The sequence below is a fragment of the Euprymna scolopes genome, chromosome 21 (assembly GCF_053919585.1).
Source record: "Euprymna scolopes isolate OS-2025 chromosome 21, ASM5391958v1, whole genome shotgun sequence".
Lineage (NCBI taxonomy): Eukaryota > Metazoa > Mollusca > Cephalopoda > Sepiida > Sepiolidae > Euprymna > Euprymna scolopes.
In genome coordinates, this window is record NC_136502.1 from 27382271 (window position 1) to 27406751 (window position 24481).

The window sequence follows — 24481 nt, forward strand, 5'->3', positions numbered from 1 at the left end:
TGAAACATTTGGAATAATACTGAGTTTTCAGTATTTTTATAGATCAATGCAACCTTCTCAATAAGTGATCAAAGAATACTAAAAATATATTTGCCACTAAATAAAACAAAGATATGTGATGAAAAGGTAGTATTCTTTTAACTAAATCATAAAATTTTCTTATAATACCTGAAAAAACTTTTACATATATATATATATATATATATATATATATATATATATATATATAGATATACGCACAAATAAAATTTTACATATGTATTTTCAGTAAAATTTATTGTATATAAAGACTCAATATTAAATTTTAATACAAAATGTATCATTGAACTAATTGTAAGAAGTTAATATTAGAAAAAGTTTTCTCATTCATGAAGATCACATGTATTATTTCTAATTGTCTATTATATAAAGTTGACAAATACTAAAAGTAAAATAATACTCATCTTTATTTTACAGGTAATAAATAATGTTTGGATTGATATGCATTATCCTGTGTACATTACCTTCTTGCCTTAGTGTAGACTTAACTTACACAGTTGAAGAAGGAAAAAGCCCAGGAACTTACATTGGTGACATTGCTGCAGATTCTAAGATAATGGAGAATATGTCCTACCAAGACAAGAAACTCATCACATTCAGTCAACTACAAGGAAAAGTTGATAGTTCTCAATATTTCAAAGTGTTAAAAAAAACAGGAAAACTTTATGCAACAATCACGTTGGATGCAGAAGCAATGTGTAAACGTAATGAACAATGTTTTCAACTTATTGATGTTGCTATCCGTAAAAGAGGTTCTTCAATGCGAATTTTAGAAATAAAAGTTATTATAAAAGACATAAATGATCATAAACCGGAATTTCCTGATAAACAAATCAACATTGAATTTAATGAGGATGTTGGAATAGGAGCCAAAATAATAATCCCTAATGCAATTGATAAAGATGTTGGAATTTTAAATTCAAAAATTACATATGAGCTTAAAAAGATGAAAAATGAACCATTTTCATTATTTACTACACCAGGAGTTGCAGGAAGATTAATGTTAGGAATAAAACTGGAAGAAAGTTTAGATAGAGAAATTAAAGATTCTTATGTTGTACAAGTTGTGGCAAAAGATGCAGGAACTCCTCCAAAACAAAATATACTAAATGTTCATATTTCAGTCAATGATGTTAATGATAATTTTCCAATATTTTCTGAGAAAATTTACAACATTTCAATAAAGAATGAAGAAAGTAAAGTCACACCAATTGCTATTTTATCAGCAACTGATTTGGATTCAGGAAAAAATGGAAGGGTTTCATATTCTTGGAGTCAAGAGACAACAGAGAAAGCAAAAACATATTTTCAATTAATTGAAACAACTGGACAAATCTTCTTGCAGAAAAAATTTAATTCTGGGGAAAAATTTATAAATAATTTGTACATTAAAGCAGAAGATGGGGGAAATCCACCACTAAGTTCTTTTGCAACAGTTAATGTCAATATGATCAAACATGAGAACACTGTGCCGATCATTGATATAAATCTTCCATCTTCATTAAATGGAAATACAGTTGAGATTTTGGAGAATGCTAAAGTTAGTATTTTCGTTGCTTATGTGAAAGTCATAGACAATGATGAAGGACAAAATGGAGATGTCAGTTGTCATCTTCATCATGATAAATTTCAGCTTCAGAATTTAGGTACAAAGAAATATGAAGTGACACTGAAAAATCCTCTTGACAGAGAGAAAGAAAAGCACCATGATGTTGTGATCAGTTGTCAAGATAAAGGCTCTCCTCCTCTTCATAGTAACAGCAAATTCTCCATTCAAGTGATGGACATCAATGATGTAAGGCCACAATTTACAAAAGACACATTTAAATTCTTCATTGATGAGAATCAAAACTCAAGAATTACTCTTGGCTACATCAATGCCACTGATCCAGACTTGGGAGATGGAGGAAAACTCACATATTCTCTCATCACCAATAACAACAAACACTTCTTACCTTTCAAAATAACCACAAATGGATTACTATCAGCAATTATGTCTCTTGATCATGAGTTTCAACATACTTATCACTTCAAGGTGTTTGTGAAAGACAATGGAACACCATCTCTCAATAACACAGTCAATGTGATTGTTGAGGTCACTGATAAAAATGATAATGCTCCATATTTTACATTTCCCAGTGTTAAACCTTACAATCTACATGTCACATATTACCCTGATGCCAGAAACAAGAACATCACACAGATAAAGGCAGCCGACAGTGATAGTCAAGAGAATGCATTTCTAAAATATCAAATAATCAGAGGCAATGACAAACAAATGTTCACCATCAACCAGTACACTGGTTTCTTAGCTTTCAATAGACAACTCAGCCAACAAAATGCTGGCTCCTATCAGCTTGACATTCTTGTCAAGGATAGTGGTAGGCCAGTTCTATCAGCAACAACTACTCTCTTTTTAACACTCACTATCAGCAACAGCACATCAGAAATGTTAAATGTTGTTCAGCTTCACACTGAAGAGAAGGTGCATCTTAATCTTGTCATTATTATTACAGTCATAGCAGTCACAATAGCTGTCTTCATTACAGCTTCATTATCAATCTGCATCATTCGATGTAATGGTCAGTCAAATGTGGCCTATGCCCAAGCACTTGATCCTTCCAATAGATATGTTGGTGAACAGAGACAACTCATTGCTCCTTCTTACACTGGAAACACTTGGCCTCATCCTTTGCAAATAAACCAAGCACCATCTACAAATACTCCAATGACAACATCAGGGAGACAACTTACTTTGACAGAAAGCATTCCACAGAAATCACAACCTCAAAATGAAATTCCATCACAAGTAAGTACATAAAATTACATATTTATTTTCATATTATCAACTTTAATTTACAATATTAAATGCAAGATCGAGTACAATTTCCATCATCTCTCTTTAAATTATATCATTCTCTTTCAGTAGAAAAAAATTCTAATTTGTTTCATATTTGATTTTGTTATTTATAGTTTTATTACATTGTTTATTTTTCAAGAATAATTTATCAAATAACGTTAATATTTTCTTCATCTCTAAGCTAATGAATATATAAAACAAAATATTTTTAATCTTGCCAGATGTACACACAAAATATCTCAATTCCACCTGATTATTTTACATGGAGATCGGCCATACCTTCCCAATCAGAAGCAGACATGAACTGGAGGGGAGAAAATACCCAAGAAACATCAGGTAATATTTGAATACAAAAATGAGTGAACTAAATAAAGTATGCAGTAAAGGTGTGAATAATACTAAGTATTTATTTATTATGGGGAGATGAGTAACTGTTGATGCCTAAATAAAAATTGAACAGGAATAAAGAATAATTCTATTGAGTGAATAAATAAATAAAAGACGTGAAAGTGACCAGAACTAAGAGGACAGAAACAGCATAACATTAATGTGGGATGTCCTCATGGGTTGATACTTGGACCACTATTATTCCTGATATTAATTAACGACCTTCCTGATAATATTGTGTTTGAGATGAGTATATTTGTTGATGATACAATGCTCTGTACAAGGGAAGAATGGATGTACACAATTCTAATACAATGGCAGAAACGTTAGAAAATAACCTCCAAACCATAGTGGATGGTAACAGTTAATGCTAGTAAGATTAAGCTGCTCTCCTTTACCAATTACAAGATGCCTCTCCAACTATCAATATCTATGACAAATTACACTCTACCTGAGAAATCTTTGTTCACACTCCTCAGCTTAACATTCACGGATAATATGAACTAGAACAAATACATTGAGGACATTGCGAAGGTTGCTAGAAGACTACTCACACCTGAGAGTATCCTGTACCTCTACAAAGCCACCATTCGCCCATGCATGGAGTATTGTTGTCACATTTGAGCTGGTGCATTTATCACTAGTCTCCTCCTCTTGGACAGGGTGTAAAAAGTCTTCAATCTAATAGGTCCTACTTTGTCAATTAAACTCCAATCCCTGTTCCATTGCCGCAATGTTGAATCTCTGTGCCTGTTTTACAAGTATTTTAATGGAATGTGCTCTGATGAACCCGTTGCACTAGTGTCCCCTCAGCATACATATCCCCAATAAACCCGATTAGCAACAAAATCACACCACTTCACTGCTGAGGTCCTTAAATACCAGAAAGCTTTCTACTTTAATAGTTTCTTCCAGTGAACAGCTAAAGTTTGGAATTCCTTTCCTACTATCTGCTTTTCTGACTGTACTGATATGCAGAAGTTTAAATATAGCATAAACCAACATTTTGTTAATCTTTCCTAGGCATGGTCCCAAATAGTAGCCCCTTACATCCAAGTGGTAATATGCCTTATTAGGGGTGAAGATTAATTTTTATAAAGTTGTGAAAGAATTATGGAAGGCTGTTAAATAGGTAATTCTAAAAGACGTTCTGGATTACTTGATAAGAAAAAATGACTCATAATTCATACTTTCCCTTTCTTTCAAAGAATAAGATCAATCATCTAAAAAATAAATGTTTGAAATAATTATGTGAATAATCCTTTGCCAATTGATGAATTCAAATTCTTTCATTTTACATTAAATAAACATATACTTTAACATTATCTCTTTTGTTACTGTTACATATAATAATAAGTTTACAAAACACATGTAGCTGTATGTCAACCTTAAAATTTATTGATCTTCCTTTTAATATTGTTTATGGTTTCTAGCTTCTGCAAAGATTAAAATCAAATTAAACATCATTATTTGTAATGAGAAGTGACATGGTAAGTGATTAGAGTTTGATGCAACAGATTGAAATTCTATAAGGGCTGCTGCATTTTTTTCACTTTGGAGAAACTATGCACCATATACATCCTCTTTCCAGCTATGAATTATATAGTCGAGTAGATTAGATTCTTAAAACCTTGTTTGTGCAACTATTATACGAGAAAGGAAACTCTGAAATAACACAAGTTTTTTTTTTTTATTGCAACATTGTTTGCAGTCATCCTAGGTCTCTCTTTGCTATTGTTGGTTTAGGGAAGGTGTGGTTAGCGATTTTGCATATACAACCATTTGTATACTTATAGGAGCTATCCATTACCTCTTGAAATTCAAAAGAAGTCTAAAACGCACATAAATATATACAAATATATATTTATACACACTCACACAAAAAACATAATTGACATTTTTAACCTGCATAAATCTACTTTTATATGATATTGTAATCAAGTATCTCAAAGTTTTCTCTGATTATCATAAAAACATTTTATAAACAGATCTATTTCTTAGAAACGTTCTGCTCTTTAAAGTCATATAAATAAAATTAATATATACATATTTATTTTTTTCAGACCGTTCTTCCAGAAAATCATCAGTTCAATTAGGGCATGTAAACAAAAGTGATATTTCTGCTCCTTATCCACAATCAAGGAATCTTATAGAAATGAATAATGAACAGACTACAAACACAAGACCCTTGCCTCCAGTACCGAACAAAAATCAATAATTACTAGAACAAAAATAGGTGTAGATTATTGTAAAAAGAAAGCTGTTTTTACATTAAACACTACACTCACACGAAATATGCATAAATATTCACTAGCAATAAAAAGTTCTCTTTAGTTTCTCAACATATGAAACAAGGTATGATTTATTTGTTTCAAAATTGCTATTTTAGGTTATTTAATACCAATGTACAAAACCTATTTGAAATATTTCATTGTATATGATTCATTGAACAGAAGTTGCTATTTTACCATAACTAGAAGAGATATTATAAGTTCATATCTTTCTCAATAGTATTAGTGTGTAAATGATTGCAAGAGGTATTTAAGGATTTGAACTCTCCATATTCAATCCCATAGTCTACAACAATATCCATTAGACTAATCATGCACTACAATATTATACATTATTGGTAAGAAGGATAACAAAAATTTTATAATTAAGGGATAGACTTAATATCCAATATTGTTATATATAAAAAAAATATGATTATTAATAATAATGATAATAATAATAATAACTTAGACTCCAGGAAAATCACCTATTGATAATGACTTAAATGAGAATTCTTAGTGAATAAATAATAATAAATTGTCAGTGAGAACTCAATGGTAAATAGCAGTTGTGCAAATGCAAAGTGAATTGCAATGGTAATCAAAAATAAAAAAAATTACTGGAAATCTTCTGAGGCACCTTGCTGTTACTCAGATCACAGGGAACACCACCTGGTTTTGTCAATGAGAAATCACTGGTGATAATGTGTGAGAACTTCTCATGAGTACAAAATATTATTATTAATAATAATAATATTAATGATGATAATAGAACTTTTTGCAGAGATTCAATATTTTACAAAATAATCATAATTTGGCCAATATGAATATATGAATTGTATATTTTCTTTGTAATTAAAAAAAAAATAACATTTAATCTTGTTCATAGAATTCATTATCCTGAAGGATGATTTTAAACACAATGTCAAATGTAAATGTCAATTTATATCTGATACAACATGAATAAGAACAGGCAGGAATTTATCTTTTTTTTTTCTATTCTATAAGAACTATTTAATTAGGTACACAGTATGGATAGAAAGAAAGAAGTAGATCTAATTGGATGAATAACATATTCACTATGACATTGCATTGTGGGAACAAAGTAAACAACTAGATTTCTTTGAAAAGAAATTAAACAAATTATAACTCCATTAAAATATTTTATTAAAAATATCAAAATTAAAGTTTATGACAATATTGATAAGAAATACAAAAACAACAAATTTAAAAATGCGAGTTAGTATTTTTACATTTCATAATTATCAACCTTTCTCGTCCCCATTATCCTCTTCTAATGCACATAGCCATGTTACACACACCATACTTTTTAGGATAACTACTTTGTCACATTCATAAACCCATCCTCAGTTCAAATTTATATCTTTCTTTCTAGACATAGAATATAATAAACTATTTCTGGAAAATACTTCTAAAAATTAACAATATTGTGAATTATAACAAAGGTAAGAACAACTTTTCTATTTTTCTTATTTATTTGAAGGCTTAATTCTTCGTTTCTTTCAAGTCACTGCATAATACAATGTATTCTTACATGTACTTTGTTCTTAATAATATGGTATATTTTCAAACTTGAATGTTTTTTTAATTACAAAATATCGACTGAATTTAGAAATGTAGAACTATAAAATGGTTTCTTTTCATTTTATACATAATCAAAATTATTACACAACATTTCCTATTTAATATTTTATCTGATTTCATTCAGTTATAAGGTGCCATTGCACATCAATACTCGCAGTACTTAACACAACAGTGTTTTATTATTCACTGAAATACTTTTTTATAGGTATAAATAATATATATATATATATATATATATATATATAATATATATATAATATATATATATATTATTCAAAACATGCAGACATTTTTACATAAATATTTTAATCCTAGTTTTATCATTTTGCCATAAAGAATTACATTGAAAAATATCAGCTTGAAATACTGAAAAGGCTATTTTACAACTAGCAGTGAATTTCACAATATTTTATCGCTCCAAAATAAAATATAATACAATTTAATACTATAAAAATATATCTTATTATTTTAAAATAATCAAAATATATGATTAATAGATAATATTGTATTATGAATTTTTAACAAGTGTATATATATATAAAAAAATTATATAAATCTTTTTATGATTATACAAAAATTTACTAACGAAAATGCTAAAAATAAGATAATAATCTAATTTTCTGATATGGTAATATTTATCATTGGTTAAAATAACATTTTTTTGACAAATAAAAATGGCTGCTTAAGATTTTCTTTTTAAAAACAAAACAAAAAAACTGGTCTTTAAAAATCTTTTTATAGTTTTATTAATAAAGACTTTAATGATAGATGAATTGGAGAACTGATTAAAAAATTTTAATATGCTAATTAATCTATATATAATTTGATTTTTGTTAGAAAAGAACCATTAATGAAATGAAATTAAAATCATAAATAAAAACAAGGAAAATTACTCCAGCACAATAAATGAACAGTAAATATTAAAAAGGGTGACAACAGATTTTTACCATGAAAATAATATCTGCTTAATAATTTAAAATTCATACTTAAAATAAGTTTTATTCATTTACACTTGTTTGTAGTAGATATTAAATATAGAAATTGAGAAGAATAAAATATAAGAACATAAAATCAAGTGTTTATTCATTAAATGCTTAGAAAGTATTTTTTTTTTTTTACAAGGTGGTCACCACTTATCAAGGCCCGGAAGCCACTCAGGGATAAGGGTTATTGCATGTACAGTACATTAGTGTTGAGATTTAATAAAGTGTCTACTTAAGGGGGCAGTTCATCAGGAATTTGTTTACGTTGGATTTGAAGACATCCAGGATGTAGTCAGGTGGGAAGCAAGCAGACGGAACAGAATTCCACAGGCGTGCAGTTCTAAGAAAGAAGCTTTGTTCATGGAATCTACGTTTTGATTTAGGCACAGATAAAGAGTGGGGAAAATTTTGGACAGTGGTTTCAGCTAGACGGGTGTTTTTCATAAAAGATTGGCGAGGGGGAACCAGAGATTGGAGCTCAGACGAGCACCTGCTATGGAAATAACGATAAAACAAAGATAGGCTCGCAACATCTCTTCTGTGGGAGAGAGGTTGCAGGAAAGAGAAAAGTGCATCTCCCACTAAGCCACAAAGTCTATTTTGTACTCTGTCAAGGCAGGATAGGCTGTTTTTAGCAGCTCCTGTCCAGATATGGCAGCAGTATTCCATCCTTGGACGTACTTGGCTTTTATATACATAGAGAATTGCATCAGTAGTGAGATATCTTCTGGAGCGGTAGAAGGATCCCACCATCTTTCCAGCGACCTTGGTAATAGACTTGATGTACATGTTCCATTTCAGATCAGGAGTAAAGGTCAAGCTCAGAAGCTTGTCAAAACATGGGGCTTCTCCTAGACGAGAGCCATCCATCCATCAAGAGATTTGCTAATCCTACGGAAACCATATTGCGTGTCACTAAGAAGTTTATTTCTGCTGAATTATTATGTTTTTTACAATTTTCAATCTTCATATTTTAATTTGAAATTTATTTGAGGCTGAATATTAACAACTGATTTTACTTTTATATTTTCCAAAAGAAACAAAATAAAATTATCTTGAAACAAAAGTATTTTGTTTTTCATATTATATTAGCGGGGATACCTGGCATTGCCCGGGTGTTTGGAGGTATAAAAGAAAAAAAAAGTTTTAGTAAGTAGATAGGCTCGAACCTGAACCCTTAAGGTTAATAGACTGATGACTTACCCGCCACGCTACGATGGCAGAGAACTGAGAATGTGTGAAATAAAAGTATTAAAAAGTGATGTGACAGGTGCGTGTTTAATGAGGTCAAACATAACGCCACAGGGAATGAAACGTTCATCAACGCACAAGTGGCAGGTGCGTGCTGAATTTAATTCCACACTTAATTTTAAATGCAGGATAGTTCTTTTGGGCTTGTTTTTTACCCAACTTTGTCTCGTTTTGTTTCCTCAATATGTTGGAGAAAACTAGCTCCCCCTTCATTAGGGGAGTGTCTAAATGAAAACAATTGTCTGATATGACAGTGAAAACCGACATCCAAACGTCCATTGCTTTCTGGACACTCCCAGCCCATAGGCCGAGGACTGTTTGTATTTAGTTTCACATCAGTTTCGCTTTTATACGAAAAAGCCCAAGCAACACGCGAGAAGCCGAAATAGCAATAATTTTGTAAAAGTCAACATAAATAAATCTAGCCACGACGCACGTTCACAATTCGTACATATTATGATCTACGAGATATATAAGAAGTTCTAATCAATAGTAACCCTCCCCCACCCCCGAGAACTCTAGCGAAAAAAGCCTTTCTTGGACATACAAAAACTTGTGCACCCGTTTTGCCTTTTATATATATATAGATTGTTTTGATCCATACAGAATTTGAATCAGATAGAAATAGATTAATCCAGACTACAAGAAATATGCATTATTGACATTACCACAATTAAATCTAGATAATAGTTTATAATAATGTATATTGATAGTTATAAAAAGGGGATAGAATTTGAGTAATAAAAGGTGCTTGTATAGAATAAGATTTAAAATAAATGCATTTTAGGTCAGAACACTTATGTATCATGTTTAAATTTGTAAAGATTCCAAAAATTATGAAAATGATTGAGTTGAAAAATAATTACAAGTAAAAATAAAATTTATCGATTATAGAGATTTATAATATTTATTACTGTTGAAGAGTATCTAATAAAATAGGAACAATTATTCTTTTTCTGGAAAAAAAAAACACATTATAGCTTTACAAATGCAGACAGCACATATACATTCAATATGGTCAGACTACTAGCCAATACTTGTATATTTTTTACATATTACTGTTTGCTTTTATTCAGTACAATCACTTCCTCTTTTTGTTTTGGCAAGATTCACTCTCCCGAACATGCAATATTTAGAGTTGGTAGCACCACAGTTTCTCTCTCGGGGTTATTGACCTCTTTAAAAACTGTTCCTGCAGAAAATGTTAACCGCTGAATAGCTATTGCTTACGTCGTCATAACGTTCACACAAAATGTTAACTCTACGACTTCCACTTGATGCCATTAAGTGCAGGCACCTGTCAATTCTCTTTTTACTTAAATAAATTCAAAGGTCTTTCAGTAACTCATTCTTGCTGGCCGAGCGGTTAACGTGTTATGTTTTTTTCACATTTTATTTTCCAACTTCACCTCAGGGCTTCAGGTTCAATCCTACCTAGTTACTAAAACTTTTTAACCCCCCCCCCCCTCCGTGTTTCTTTTTGATTTAAGAGCACACACACCTCGAAACACCCGGGCAATGCCGGGTACCCTTGCTAGTGATGAATAAAAGATACATTACTAAGCTCAAATTACCCTAACCAGGCAGCTTTATGAACTACTTTATGAAGTCAGCTTGACAAAGAAAAACCGGTTTGGGCACATATCACCAGGGATTGATCCTTGTTTAACACTGTTTTCTTATAATTTAACAAAACAAAACAAAAATAAAAAAATTACCATAGATGATTATGCCTTATTGATTCAATTTTAAGATTTTTATAATTACTAGCAGTTCAGCCCGGCTTTGCTCGGGCCCTATCTACTGTTCATAACTTGCCCTACGTGTGTATACACTTTATGTAAGATTTCAAATGTTTAGACTAAAATTTGTCTGAGTAATTTCGTAGAGACTGCAGAGGTCAATTTTTTTTTTAACTTTGATCCAAATTTTGACCCCTTAACATTTATTACTTTGGTCCCAAATCAAAAATACAAAGTTTTACCCATGTCCAAGTTACCTACATCTAAAATTTCAAATTTTTAGACCCAAAATTGGCAGAGGAATTTGGTAGAATCTGCAAAGATCAACTCTTTAAACTTTGACCTTTTGGCAGCCAAATTTTTGGACCAAAACAAATTGAAATGCTTGCCACATGTCTGAATACCTGTTATGTATAAATTTCGAATGTTTAGACCCAAAATTGGCTGAATAGTTTGCTAGACACCACAAAGGTCAAATCTTTTGAACTTAGACCCCTTGGCAGCTCAAATTTTCAACCCAAACCGATTAAAGAGCTTATCCTATCTCTGAATACCCTTTATATAAAATTTCAAATGTTTAGACCAGAAATTGGCTAATTTGGAAGAGATCGCAAAGGTAAAATTTTCTTTAACTTTGACCTCTTAAAATTTATTGTGTTGAGCTCAAATCGAATTATAAAGTAACCTACATTTAAAATTTCAAGTGTTTAGACCCAAAATTGATGGAGGAGTTTGATAGAGTTTTCAAAGGTCAAATCATTAAACTTTGACTCAATGACAGCCAAATTTCTGGCCAAAAACCGATTAAAAAGATTTTCTTAAGTCTTAATACTCCTTATGTCAAATTTCGAGTCTCTAGACAGCAAATTGACAGAGTTATTTGGTAGGGAAATGTACACAGGCACACAGACAGACATTTTCACTTTTATAGATATATAGATTACAAAATAAATAAATACAATAGATAAACTTTTTACCTTTAAAGATAGACTATTCCATGTAACTTTATAAATAACTTAAAAAGACTCATATTCTATAAAAACCTCTCTTGAAACAAGTGAGTGTTTTAGTACAATGTTTACTTTATTTTATCATAGACATTAGTAATAACAGATATCATAAAATATTCAAAATGAATACATTTCTAAATTAATAAACATAAAATTTGAAAATTATAAAGAAAAATTTGTTTCACTATTTAAAACAAACTATTTCTAGATGAAAGTATTTTGTTCAGAATTGAAAAAAGCCTATAGCTGTGAGGATTTTTCTTTGGATAAAAATATATATTTTCATGTATTGCTTATTTCCAAAATTAAATGGTTTAAATTTAAAGTTAATACCTATGTAATCTTTTTGCAGACCCTACATCAAACATGTTTGAACATCTATATATTTCCTTATGCATCCTACAAATTTGTCTCAGTGTAGACATTATATACACAGTTGAAGAAGGAAAAGGCCCAGGTACCTACATTGGGGACATTTCAACAGATTCCAAGATAAAGGAGAACATGTCATATAAAGACAAGAAACTCATCACATTCAGTCAACTACAAGGGAAAATTAGTAGTTCTCAATATTTCAGAGTGTCCAAGCAAACAGGCAAACTTTATGCAACAATCACATTGGATGCAGAAGCAATGTGTAAGCGTAATGAACAATGTTTTCAACTTATTGATGTTGCTGTTCGTAAAGGAACTTCTTCAATGAGGATTTTAGAAATCAAAGTTATCATAAAAGATATTAATGATCACAAACCTGAGTTTCCAGATAAACAAGTAAATATTGAATTTTCAGAAAAAGATGCTAAAGGTGTGAAAATATTAATTCCAAATGCATATGATAAAGATATTGGAATACAAAACTCAAAGATTACTTATGAGATTAAAAAGATGAAAAATGAACCTTTTACATTATTTATTACTCCTGGTGTTGAGGGAAGATCAATAATAGCCATAAAACTAGAGGAAAGATTAGACAGAGAAACAAAAGATTCTTATGTCATACAAGTTGTGGCTAAAGATGCTGGATCACCATCAAAACAAAGCTTATTGAATGTTCATATTTCAGTTAAGGACGTGAATGATAATTTTCCAATATTTTCAGAAAAAATGTACAACATTTCAATAAATAATGAAGAAAGTAAAATTACACCAATTGTTATTTTATCAGCAACTGATTTGGATTCAGGAAAAAATGGAAGGGTCTCATATCATTGGAGTCGAGAAACATCTGATATAGCTAAAACTTTCTTTCATTTAATAGAAACAACTGGACAAATGTTTTTGCAGAAAAAAATTGATTCAGAAAGTTTATATAAATTGTATATAAAAGCTGAGGATGGAGGAAATCCATCATTAAGTTCAGTTGCAATAGTTTATGTAAATGTACTCAATCATGAAAACAATGAACCAATTATTGATATAAATCTTCCATCTGCTTTGAATGAAAATACAGTTCAACTTATAGAAAATTCTAAAATTAGCAGTTTTATTGCTTATGTTAAAGTAATAGACAATGATGAAGGACAAAATGGAGATGTTACTTGTCATCTTCATCATGATAAATTTCAGCTTCAGAATTTAGGTACAAAGAAATATGAAGTGACACTGAAAAATCCTCTTGACAGAGAGAAAGAAGAGCACCATGATGTTGTGATCAGTTGTCAAGATAAAGGATCTCCTCCTCTTCATAGTAACAGCAAATTCTCCATTCAAGTGATGGACATCAATGATGTCAGGCCACAATTTACAAAAGACACATTTAAATTCTTCATTGATGAGAATCAAAACTCAAGAATTACTCTTGGCTACATCAATGCCACTGATCCAGACTTGGGAGATGGAGGAAAACTCACATATTCTCTCATCACCAATAACAACAAACACTTCTTACCTTTCAAAATAACCACAAATGGATTACTATCAGCAATTATGTCTCTTGATCATGAGTTTCAACATACTTATCACTTCAAGGTGTTTGTGAAAGACAATGGAACACCATCTCTCAATAACACAGTCAATGTGATTGTTGAGGTCACTGATAAAAATGATAATGCTCCATATTTTACATTTCCCAGTGTTAAACCTTACAATCTACATGTCACATATTACCCTGATGCCAGAAACAAGAACATCACACAGATAAAGGCAGCCGACAGTGATAGTCAAGAGAATGCATTTCTAAAATATCAAATAATCAGAGGCAATGACAAACAGATGTTCACAATCAACCAGTACACTGGTTTCTTAGCTTTCAATAGACAACTCAGCCAACAAAATGCTGGCTCCTATCAGCTTGACATTCTTGTCAAGGATAGTGGTAGGCCAGTTCTATCAGCAACAACTACTCTCTTTTTAACACTCACTATCAGCAACAACACATCAGAAATGTTAAATGTTGTTCAGCTTCACACTGAAGAGAAGGTGCATCTTAATCTCGTCATTATTATTACAGTCATAGCAGTCACAATAGCTGTCTTCATTACGGCTTCATTATCAATCTGCATCATTCGATGTAATGGTCAGTCAAATGTGGCCTATGCCCAAGCACTTGATCCTTCTAATAGATATGTTGGTGAACAGAGACAACTTATTGCTCCTTCTTACCCAGGAAACACTTGGCCTCATTCTATGCAGCCTTTGCAAATAAATCAAGCATCATCTACAAATACTCCTATGACAACATCAAGAAGACAACTGACTTCAGTGGAGGCAGTACCACAGAAATCACAACCACCAAATGATAATCCATCACAAGTGAGTACAAAATATTGTTTGTATTTATTATTTTGATTACAGTTGTAATATAAAAAATGGAAAAAGTAAATTAGCAACTTAATTTATTTAAATTTCTTTTACTTCATGAATGCAGAGTTAAATGTTATACAAATTTTTAATCTTGATCTTTAATTTTTCTAAAAAAGCAAATAAATTTTGAAAATACTTTAAATATACATTGATAAAATAAAAAGATGCTGTGTTTATCACTACTATTTTTTTATCTTTGCAGATGTATGCACAAAATGTGTCAATTCCCCCTGATTATTTTACCTGGAGATCTGCCGTACCTTCTCAATCAGATGCAGATTTGAACTGGAGAGAAGAGTGTGCTGGAAATCCCCAAGGAACATCAGGTAATATCTGCAGACAAATATTGTATTAAATGAAATGTACAATAAAGGAGTAATAATGCAAAGCAGTTATAATGGGTGTTTTTCTTTTTTTTTTTTAGAGATGGTGAACATTAAATTAAAATAAATTACAGGAAAATATTTTTATTATACAAATATGTGGTTTTTCCAAAGATAAATTATTGGCATTTATAATTTAAATACAATTTTGAGCATATGACCCCTGCACATATGGCATAATCTACAAGTCCTATTTTCACAAACTTTACATAAAATTAGACCGTATTTTCATGATAATGCATTAAATGTTGTCTTCCAAGTGGGATATTGTGTCTAGTTTATCAACATAGACATGGGAGTTTACATATCCTAAAAGAAAATAACCTAATGGGCTTAAATAGCACAAACAACTCCATTTCATAGTGTCAAAACAAGATGAAATCAAAATAATCAATAGTTGCCAAATCTGTAATTAAAGAAAATGAAATTGTCAATTTAAAGTTTGCTGCCACTAAAAAACCTGTATATTATAAAGAGGGAGTTATTTGACAAAGTCTAAATAAAATCTGATGTTACTTAAATATAATATTTAAAAATTTTCATTTTATATATTTCATTTGGTATAAATTTAATGTGAAATAATTATCAAAAAAATTATATAAATATTTAACAAATCAAAACAAAATATTGTAAAAAGATCTTTTACAATTCCTTAAAAGTTATTTTTGGAATTTATATTTTTACAAAACATTTCATTCTCAGCATTCAGATTTTTATAAGAAAGTCTGAATGAACCACTTAAGTTGACTTTAAACATTTTTCATTATTAAATCATTCTCTCTTGATAACCTGAAATTATCTGTATACTGGAATGGATTACCCAACAAAAAAAAGAAAAAAGAAAAACTTTATTATATACAAGTTTACATAGAGATGTAGGCTCCAAAATGGTGTGTATTCTCTTCTGATTACCCAACATTATCTAGAGACCGGAATGAAATATCTCACAAGTTAAAACATCTAAGAAACTTGATTATATACATGTCTGCAAGGTAAGCTGTTTCTTCCAAACAACAATATATTCAGTTAATTGCTCGGTTAATTGTGAGTTTCTGCTCTCATTCCCATAGCAAATATTATTCTCACACCTCGATTTTAAGAACTTAAAAATTATAGGTGGACTTACGATCTAATTAATATATAATCTTCCAATTTTTGATGAACATTTCAATAATTTTTTTCTGTAGAGAAGGTTTTTTTTTGTTTTTTTTTGATCACTCAGATTTTTATTATAAACACAAAATGAATGATGAAAATAAAAATATAAATTGTAAAAGAACTAAGTATATTTTGTTTGACTAGCTAAAAAGATATATTGAAACTCTGTCCTTTTGATACAAAGCTTATATATACACGCATACATGACAGAAAAGACACCCATAGAAACAGTTTTTTTTTTCAATAAACAAATTTAATAACCAATACTTGGTTGACATTCCCTTTTCTGTTTTTGATGCTAGGATCCTTCTAGACATGGCATTGATCAGTTGATGAATATAATTTTGAGGAATTTCTTGCCATGTTTGACACAATAATGCTAAAAGTTCAGGCTTAGAAGATGGCTTCCTTTTCTTTTTGCAAAGGTTCCGGTCTAATATGTCCCAAAGGTTTTTATTTGGGTTCATATTTAGAGACTGACTTGGCCATGAAAGTTTATTAATCCCATTTTGGCTCAACCAATGCTGTGCCGCCATAACAGAGTGATAAGAAGCTCCGTCTTCCATAAATAGGGAGTTAACTTGGTTCATTTCACCACTTAAGAATATTAGTAGAAGTCCTTCATGTAATATTGAAACATATTTAGCAGAATTGATACTTTCTTCGTACTCCACCAGGTTTGAGTGACCATCACTCCAAATTGCACCCTATACCATAATTGAGAAATCTCTATGTTTCAGCCTTGGCTGCAGTCTTTTTAAGTCAAACCCTTGCTGAGGGACCCTCCACACCTATATCCTTCCACTGTCAGGAAATAATGCAAATTGTAACTCATCAGAGAAAATGACATTGATCCAAAAGGTTATAGGTCTCTTCACCATCTCGCGAGCTCAATCTTTTCTGCGCTTGATATTGGCAGGACAAAGAAGAGGTTTCCTTCTCGCAGCTCCACCATAGTAGCCCAACTTAGGAAGATACCTTCAGTAGACAACTGTTCTGGGACTGATACCAGCTTGTGTTGCAATGTCAGAGGCTTTGCACTGAGGATCCTCTTCAACATTTCTTTTCACAAGATTCTTCCAGAGGGTCTGAGGCGACATGGATGAAGTTTTGTGTGCTTTTTATCTCCTCTTGTGAATTATATGATCAGTCTATTAACAGGGGAAAGGAGTATTGAGAGATTTCCTGCTATTTTACGTTGACTGAGACCACCTTCATATTGACTCACGATTCACCTTTGCAGAAATTCTGATAGTTCTGATGCTCCTTTGGTTTGTGACATTCTTCAATGTTGTTATATGCAATATATATGATACTTTAAGTTATTTCAGCACTATTCTTATCTGTAAATATAAATAAGCATATAGAAATCTTAGGAAAAATATTTATCTAGTGTCTATTCTGTCATGTCTGTGTATATATATATATTTATATGTACTATTATATAAAGGAATTTTGTGTATGTGTGAGAGAGAGAGTTCTCTATGGACTCCTAAAAGGCTGCGCCAATTTTTTAAAATTTCACACAGATGTACTATATGTGCCTGGTAATGTCCTTTTTTATTAGAATGTCTTTGATAAATATTGATAATCAAAAAGATAATAAAAATCCAATGAAAGAAAGAACAGGCGATTTTGACTAAAGTTAACACCTTATACAACCTAATATCACCAGTGCATTTTATTACTGTACAACCAGAAAGGCCAAGCATATGAAATCAACAAGATGCTCTTTGATATGACGGGGCCAGCGGCGGGGTGGGTGGATTGGGTTTGAAACAAATGTGTTTGTTTAGAGCACAATACTTGATTTTTGCATTTTAAACCATTATATAAAAACAATTCTATAAAATCAACAGTTGGTTCTTCACAGTGCAATACAAACTACAATGTATCGTGGACTAAGTCACTGCGAGGAAGCATGTGAAGTTTCCTCTCGGTGCATCAGGTAATTAATCGAGTCAATTGAAAAATGGGTGATTTCACTGATTTCGATGACAATAAAATATGGAATGGTGAAACATTGGCTGATACTCATTCAATCTTGGGTAAACATTGCATCTCTCTGCTAGTGTATATATATATATATATATATATATATATATATATATATATATATATATATATATATATATATATATATAAATTCTTCTTCGGGCCAAGATCACAGTGTAGTATCTGTTCTGATGCTACACTTCATCTTTTCTGTTCTCGATCAGTGGAGGAGAAATCCTTCATGACTGAGATAATTTTTATTTTTGTTCCTATCCAGAGTGCCCCTTTTTGGGGAGCTGGATTTTCCCCACATTAAAAACAAACCTTGGGTCTAACTCTACCTTTGTTGGGAGGCAAGTAAATAGGAACATAAATAATCTGACATGATTACCTACATCTACATATATGTATATGCATAAACTTCTCTATTCCTGTATTGATTTCAATATGTATATTATATCTTTTCTTTTTCTCAGCTTTATAACCTTGAAATTACTATTCTAAAAGTATATGTGGAATAATACATATATCTTAATATTATATATATATATATTAATAAAAATACCTTGCCCTTTTATTGAGCACTCTTAATAACCTCATTAAGTTCATTAGTTATCACTCTTGAATATCTTTAACATATATATATATGATATGAATGCAATGACTTTTAACCTGAGAATGTCCTAGGGGTTGAAATGCAAAAGCCTTTGTTGCCCAGTATTAAATGAGGATCAACGAATGTCCACACTTTTATTGTTATCAAAATCAATAAAATTGTTCATTTGTCAATCAAATCGAGTGATTGTATGCTCTAGTCGGAAACTTAAATTAAAGTTTAAAATGCAAAAGTCAAGTGTTATGGTTCTTCTGCTTGTGCGGTAATAAAACTTTTCAAATGTACTTGCGAAGTTAGATCGTGTTAACTCCGATCAAAATTAAATTGTTCCTTTTCTAATTAAATTTTTTCAATTATCGATTTTTGATACTTAGAGATATTCCAGTACAAAACCTATATACGAACTTCCCAGGAATATAAAGTACACTTGTGTGAAATTTCATAAAAATCAGCTCAGTTAACTAATTCTCTAATATATCTAGCTAAAGAGGGCAGGCTATTTATCAGGTTCTACAATCAAAGTATCTATCAGGTTCTATAATCAAAGTATCTATTTCTGAATTGCCATTGGAAATGAGATTAATTGACTATACCATAAGGAAGCCATGATTAGTAAATTAAAATTAAATTAATATTGGTTTTCTTAGTGCTAAATTAATTAAATAATAAGATTTTAATATTTGCAGGATTACAATTTATATGAATATATCAATTTTAAAATGAACATTCATTTATGTATATTCTTGGTTAAACAAGCAAGTTTATTTACACTGTTTATCATTAACTGAGTAGACGTTCTAGCAAATTTAGTTTCATATATGTTCAATTAAAATATATTTGACAATTTGGCAAATTTAATCTGATTGAATTTAAGTTTTTTTTTTATTATTAATGTTATGAATAACATCTATATTTTATGAATAATTTATTGCCTTTAATTCTGAACCTAAATATGAAAATTTAGAAATATGGCGAAGATTGTATAGAATCAAATATGACGACATATAAATTAAAGTCTCTTTGTAATTCCAAAAGGATACTAAAAAATTCTATAATTAGCAAGATTTTTACTTTTATGACGAAGTGTTTTTCGGCCAAAATTTGTTTTGTTTATTTCAAAAAAATCTCGGAAGGGTCAGTCTACACACACATAAAGTTTGGTGAGTTTAACTTTTATTTTGTGGAAGTTATTCAAATTTAAAGATAGGACCCTTATTTTGGCCCACCCTGTATATGTATGTGTGTATACTATATACCTATGTGTGTTACATATATATGTGTGTATGCTATATACATATATAATACTATGTATAGATTTTCAGTGCTCAATACATGTGTAAAACTTGGTAATAAGGTATGGAAATATATTTATGGCAATAAAGCTACATAGAGATGGCTGCATTTCATCTCACTAGGGAATCGTCAGATAAATTGCATGAAATTTGTGTTACTGATTGTTTTATATATGGTGTTCAGCCACAGGTTTGCAAGAGATGAGGACATGTATGCATTTAAAGAAATTATATGAGAATGATATGATGGCTGTGTAATGTGAGACCTAAAGATAGGCTTAGTTCTAAGCATTATATAGAGATGTGTGCAGAAAAGTAGACTTTGATGGTATAGCCACATTGAAAGAATGGATGCAAGTTCTTAGATTAGTAGATGTAAAACAGTTGAGGTAGCAGATTCAGTTTAAAGGAAAAGTTCCAAAGAAAACATAGACAGAATTGATGAAAATGAATTGAGGTATAGAGACCTGGCCAGAGATGGATTACTTTGGAAATCATTCCTTGATGCCGTTCAATCATCTTAGTATGTAAAATATATGTTAGGATGATTATGATGATACATATGTGTGTATATATGTGTATATATATATATATATATATTTTTTTTCCCCCAGATCGGTCTTCCAGGAAATCATCAGTTCAATCAGGACATGTAAACAAAAGTGATATTTCTGCTCCTTACCCACAATCAAGGAATCTTATAGAAATGAACAATGAACAAACTTCAAATACAAGACCTTTGCCTCCAGTGCCACACAAAAACTAATAAGAAATACAACAAAATTGCTTTCAAATTAAATAATATGCATGCACACACATTTCGATGATAATTTAATCTTCTTAATATAAATATCCATTCATGTGAAATATTTTAATGAGAAGTTTTGTTTGAATATATAATCCTAAACACTTACAATTCATTTTTAAATAGTCATCACTTGGTCAATATAAATTTATAATTTTTACTTTTTCGTATGTAATTTCGATATAAATTTATTGACATGAATGAATACTTAAAAGTAATATTAAAATGTAGAAGTGACTTTAAATTTAAGTAACAAATCTCTCTGGGCTACGAGGAATTTATACTTTTATGATCAAATAAGAAATACATTAAAATTTAGATGTTTGCAAAAATGGATTGAGAGAAGAAATCAGATCTTATAGGAAGAATAATACATTCACTATTACATTGCATTGTGGGAACAAAAGAAATAAAATACTTTTTTTTTTCCAAAGAAATTGAATTAAATTTTTCATTATAAATTTTTATTTCAAAAATAAAAATTAAATATTGTTACAAATAACTTAGAAAAAAATTAACAAAAAATTATCTGAGTGACGATAAACTCCTGAATATGGGTTAGTATTTTTTCACATTCTATATCAACGACCTTAACATCCTCTCCCTCTTCACATGCCACCATTAAACACACACTATACTTTTGAGGACAACTACTTTGTTACGCTTATCTTCAGTTAAAAATTGTATTTTCATCATTGGACACAGTATTCAAAGAGCATAATTGGATAATTCAGCTTATAGCTAACAACTACAGATCACAACAAAGGTAAGAATTTTCATATATTTTTCTCAATGAGATTTTCTGTTTTTTTTTCTTTTTAAGCACAAAATACTTCATAAACGGCCATCATTGACATCTAGCATACACATATGCATTCTCAACATTACATGATTTAAAAAAAAATTTTCATTGTAAAATCTATAAAATTATATTTAATTTTAAAAAGTTATAAGATACTTAATAGGTTTCCATTTAAATATTTCAGAATAAATATATAATTAATGAGGCATTTTTGCACCATTTTTCTTACTCCTTTTATTTAGAGCTGTTCTACTTACATAATGGAACTTCTCATTACTCATACATATATGTTCATAATAGTATATATGTAAATTATATATTATTTAGAAAAAATATATATAAAGTATGTTTATTCATTAGTGGTTATTCTTATAAGTTATATAAATACCTTTTATGTAGCTAATATTTATATTTGTAAACAATAATATCAAGAAATATGTATACTTTTATTTTTGATGGATACATTTTTCCGATGGATAATTTGATGTTTGCCAATTTTGTTAGCCTACTTAATTTATTTAAAGCTTAATTTATAATTTTATTTTGTAAATTTCTATTAAATACATTGTATTTATTTTCAAATTATAAGTAAAATTAGATAATACATTTATCAATAAAAAATTTTCAGATTGTTTAATAATTACTATACATGAAAATGTTTGTTTTGTTTGGCTATATAAGTTAAATTCATCTTATTTGTATAATGAATAATTAATGTTAAATATCAATTTTGTTCTCATAAAACAAAAATAAACGCCTACATCAAGTTTAAAAAATAATCTTAACACAAATTTATCTATAAAAATAATAGATGTTGAAATATATTTAATCATTTTTTTCTTTTAAATTGATAATATAATTTTATTTAAAAAAGTTAACTTGAAAAGAAAAAACTATAAACGCTATTTATGCTTTCAAATATTCTTACTTAAAAATAAGATGGTTAAATTGTACTAAGCTATGCAGATTTCAACAATTAAATTAAATTCATTATGCTATTATATCGAATTTGAAATTGTTTTTAGGTAGTTGGGCAAAAGAGTACCTTGTACTCATTTCTGCTAACATTGGTATAATTTTGCATTTGAAAATTATGAAATGAATACGTTTTTTTCTGTTTGTATTTGTTGTTGTTGTCCTTCTTCTTCTTCTTCTTCTTATTATTATTATTATTAAGATGTTAGTATTCATCAAATAAAGCAGAATTGGTTTGCACAAATTCAAGGGAGGTAACTCCATCACAAATGATATGTAATTCAAAATCAGTCTATTGTCTTGATATATAGCATTGTTGCGAGACTAACGGGTGTGTCTATGTTAATCCCGCAAATTCAAAATAATAAATCAGGTAGTGAATGTTGAATAATAAGAGTGAATAGATGGTGATAAGAATCAAGTGTAAAAAGGAGTTGAAACAATCAAGCAAAGATGACTGAGACGAATGGATAAATTAAATACAAAATTTATTTTTTATAAAAGATTGTAAATGAAAAGAGAAGATACGAAAGTTTCTTCTTGGTCGAAAGTCTCTTTCTCTGACTGAGATAATTCAATGTTTTTCCATGTAATGAAGCCAGTCCTTCAACTGAGGAATAAAAAGATCTATATATGATGAAGTAGCAAAGTCTTGCGACTGAATTAATTGAATGGTTTCTTTTTATGTACTGAAATAATCAAGAAAAGTCCTTCGACTGAATTAATTGAATGTTCTAAATGGGACAAGTAAGAGTTCTTGGTTAGAAATAACCAGTCTTTTTACAAAGAATTAAACCATATAAAAAGTCCACCGCTTACTTAGCGGAGAGATAGAAAAGGGTAATAAAAAGTCCATTAGGGTTGCAAGTCCGTATCCACGTGGAGGAATTAATTGGTGGGCGCGCGCGTGTTTAACGTCCAAACGTGGACGGGTCGATGTTGATGTTTACGCCATGGTGCTCAAAGGTCGACCCTGGTTTGGGCAAAAAATGTCCTTTTTATACTTGTCAGACCGGCTCCAGGGAGGCCTTCAGAAAAAAAACATTTTTTAATGTTTTTTTTTTTCTTGTAATCCGATTGGATGAAAAGAATAACGTTCTTATGACATAAGATGCTTTAAATGAAGTCTGCACGAACAACTGAAATTTCGTTTAAGAACCACCGAATTTGCATGAGTGGGGAAAGAAAATGTACGGGCAGCTGAAACGATGTTTATACATCTAGGCGCACCCAACCGTGTTTTACTGTTGAGGCAGTGCACCGTTATTTTGTTTTTGAGTAGATTCGACGCACAGGCGTCGGGGCTACGATAGCATTATTGTTTGCTGTTCAAACTGAGATTAAATATAATAACCATGTATGATATGTTTTCAAGAGACACAACACTGGTGGTATGCAATCGTGCTTGTTAGAATTAATTAAAGATCACAAACAATTATTAAATGTAAACTACGTTTAATGTTTTAGTTCATTAGTGTTAGAGAATTAATGATTTTTCCCTTATTA

General features: G+C 30.2%; 2 protein-coding genes across 3 annotated transcripts in view; both read left to right on the forward strand.

Annotated features, from left to right (window-relative positions):
- LOC145242752 (protocadherin Fat 4-like) overlaps nt 1-24481 on the forward strand; it is a 161068-nt gene that overhangs the window by 21665 nt on the left and 114922 nt on the right. Inside the window, exons 5-7 of the mRNA XM_080105893.1 lie at nt 470-2848; nt 3121-3235; nt 5350-5502. Of these exons, the coding sequence (XP_079962019.1) occupies nt 470-2848; nt 3121-3235; nt 5350-5502 (2647 nt within the window). The remainder of the gene's footprint in view (nt 1-469; nt 2849-3120; nt 3236-5349; nt 5503-24481) is intronic.
- Nucleotides 6880-24481, forward strand: part of LOC145242939 (protocadherin beta-16-like) — a 42963-nt gene continuing 25361 nt past the window's right edge. Inside the window, exons 1-4 of one of the 2 annotated variants that reach the window (XR_013862821.1) lie at nt 6880-7022; nt 12500-14898; nt 15152-15275; nt 21008-21964. The gene's annotated coding sequence lies outside the window, so the exon portion shown is untranslated. Of the gene's footprint in view, nt 7023-12499; nt 14899-15151; nt 15276-21007; nt 21965-24481 lie in introns of those variants that run through there. The other variant, XM_080106048.1, reaches the window with a different exon arrangement.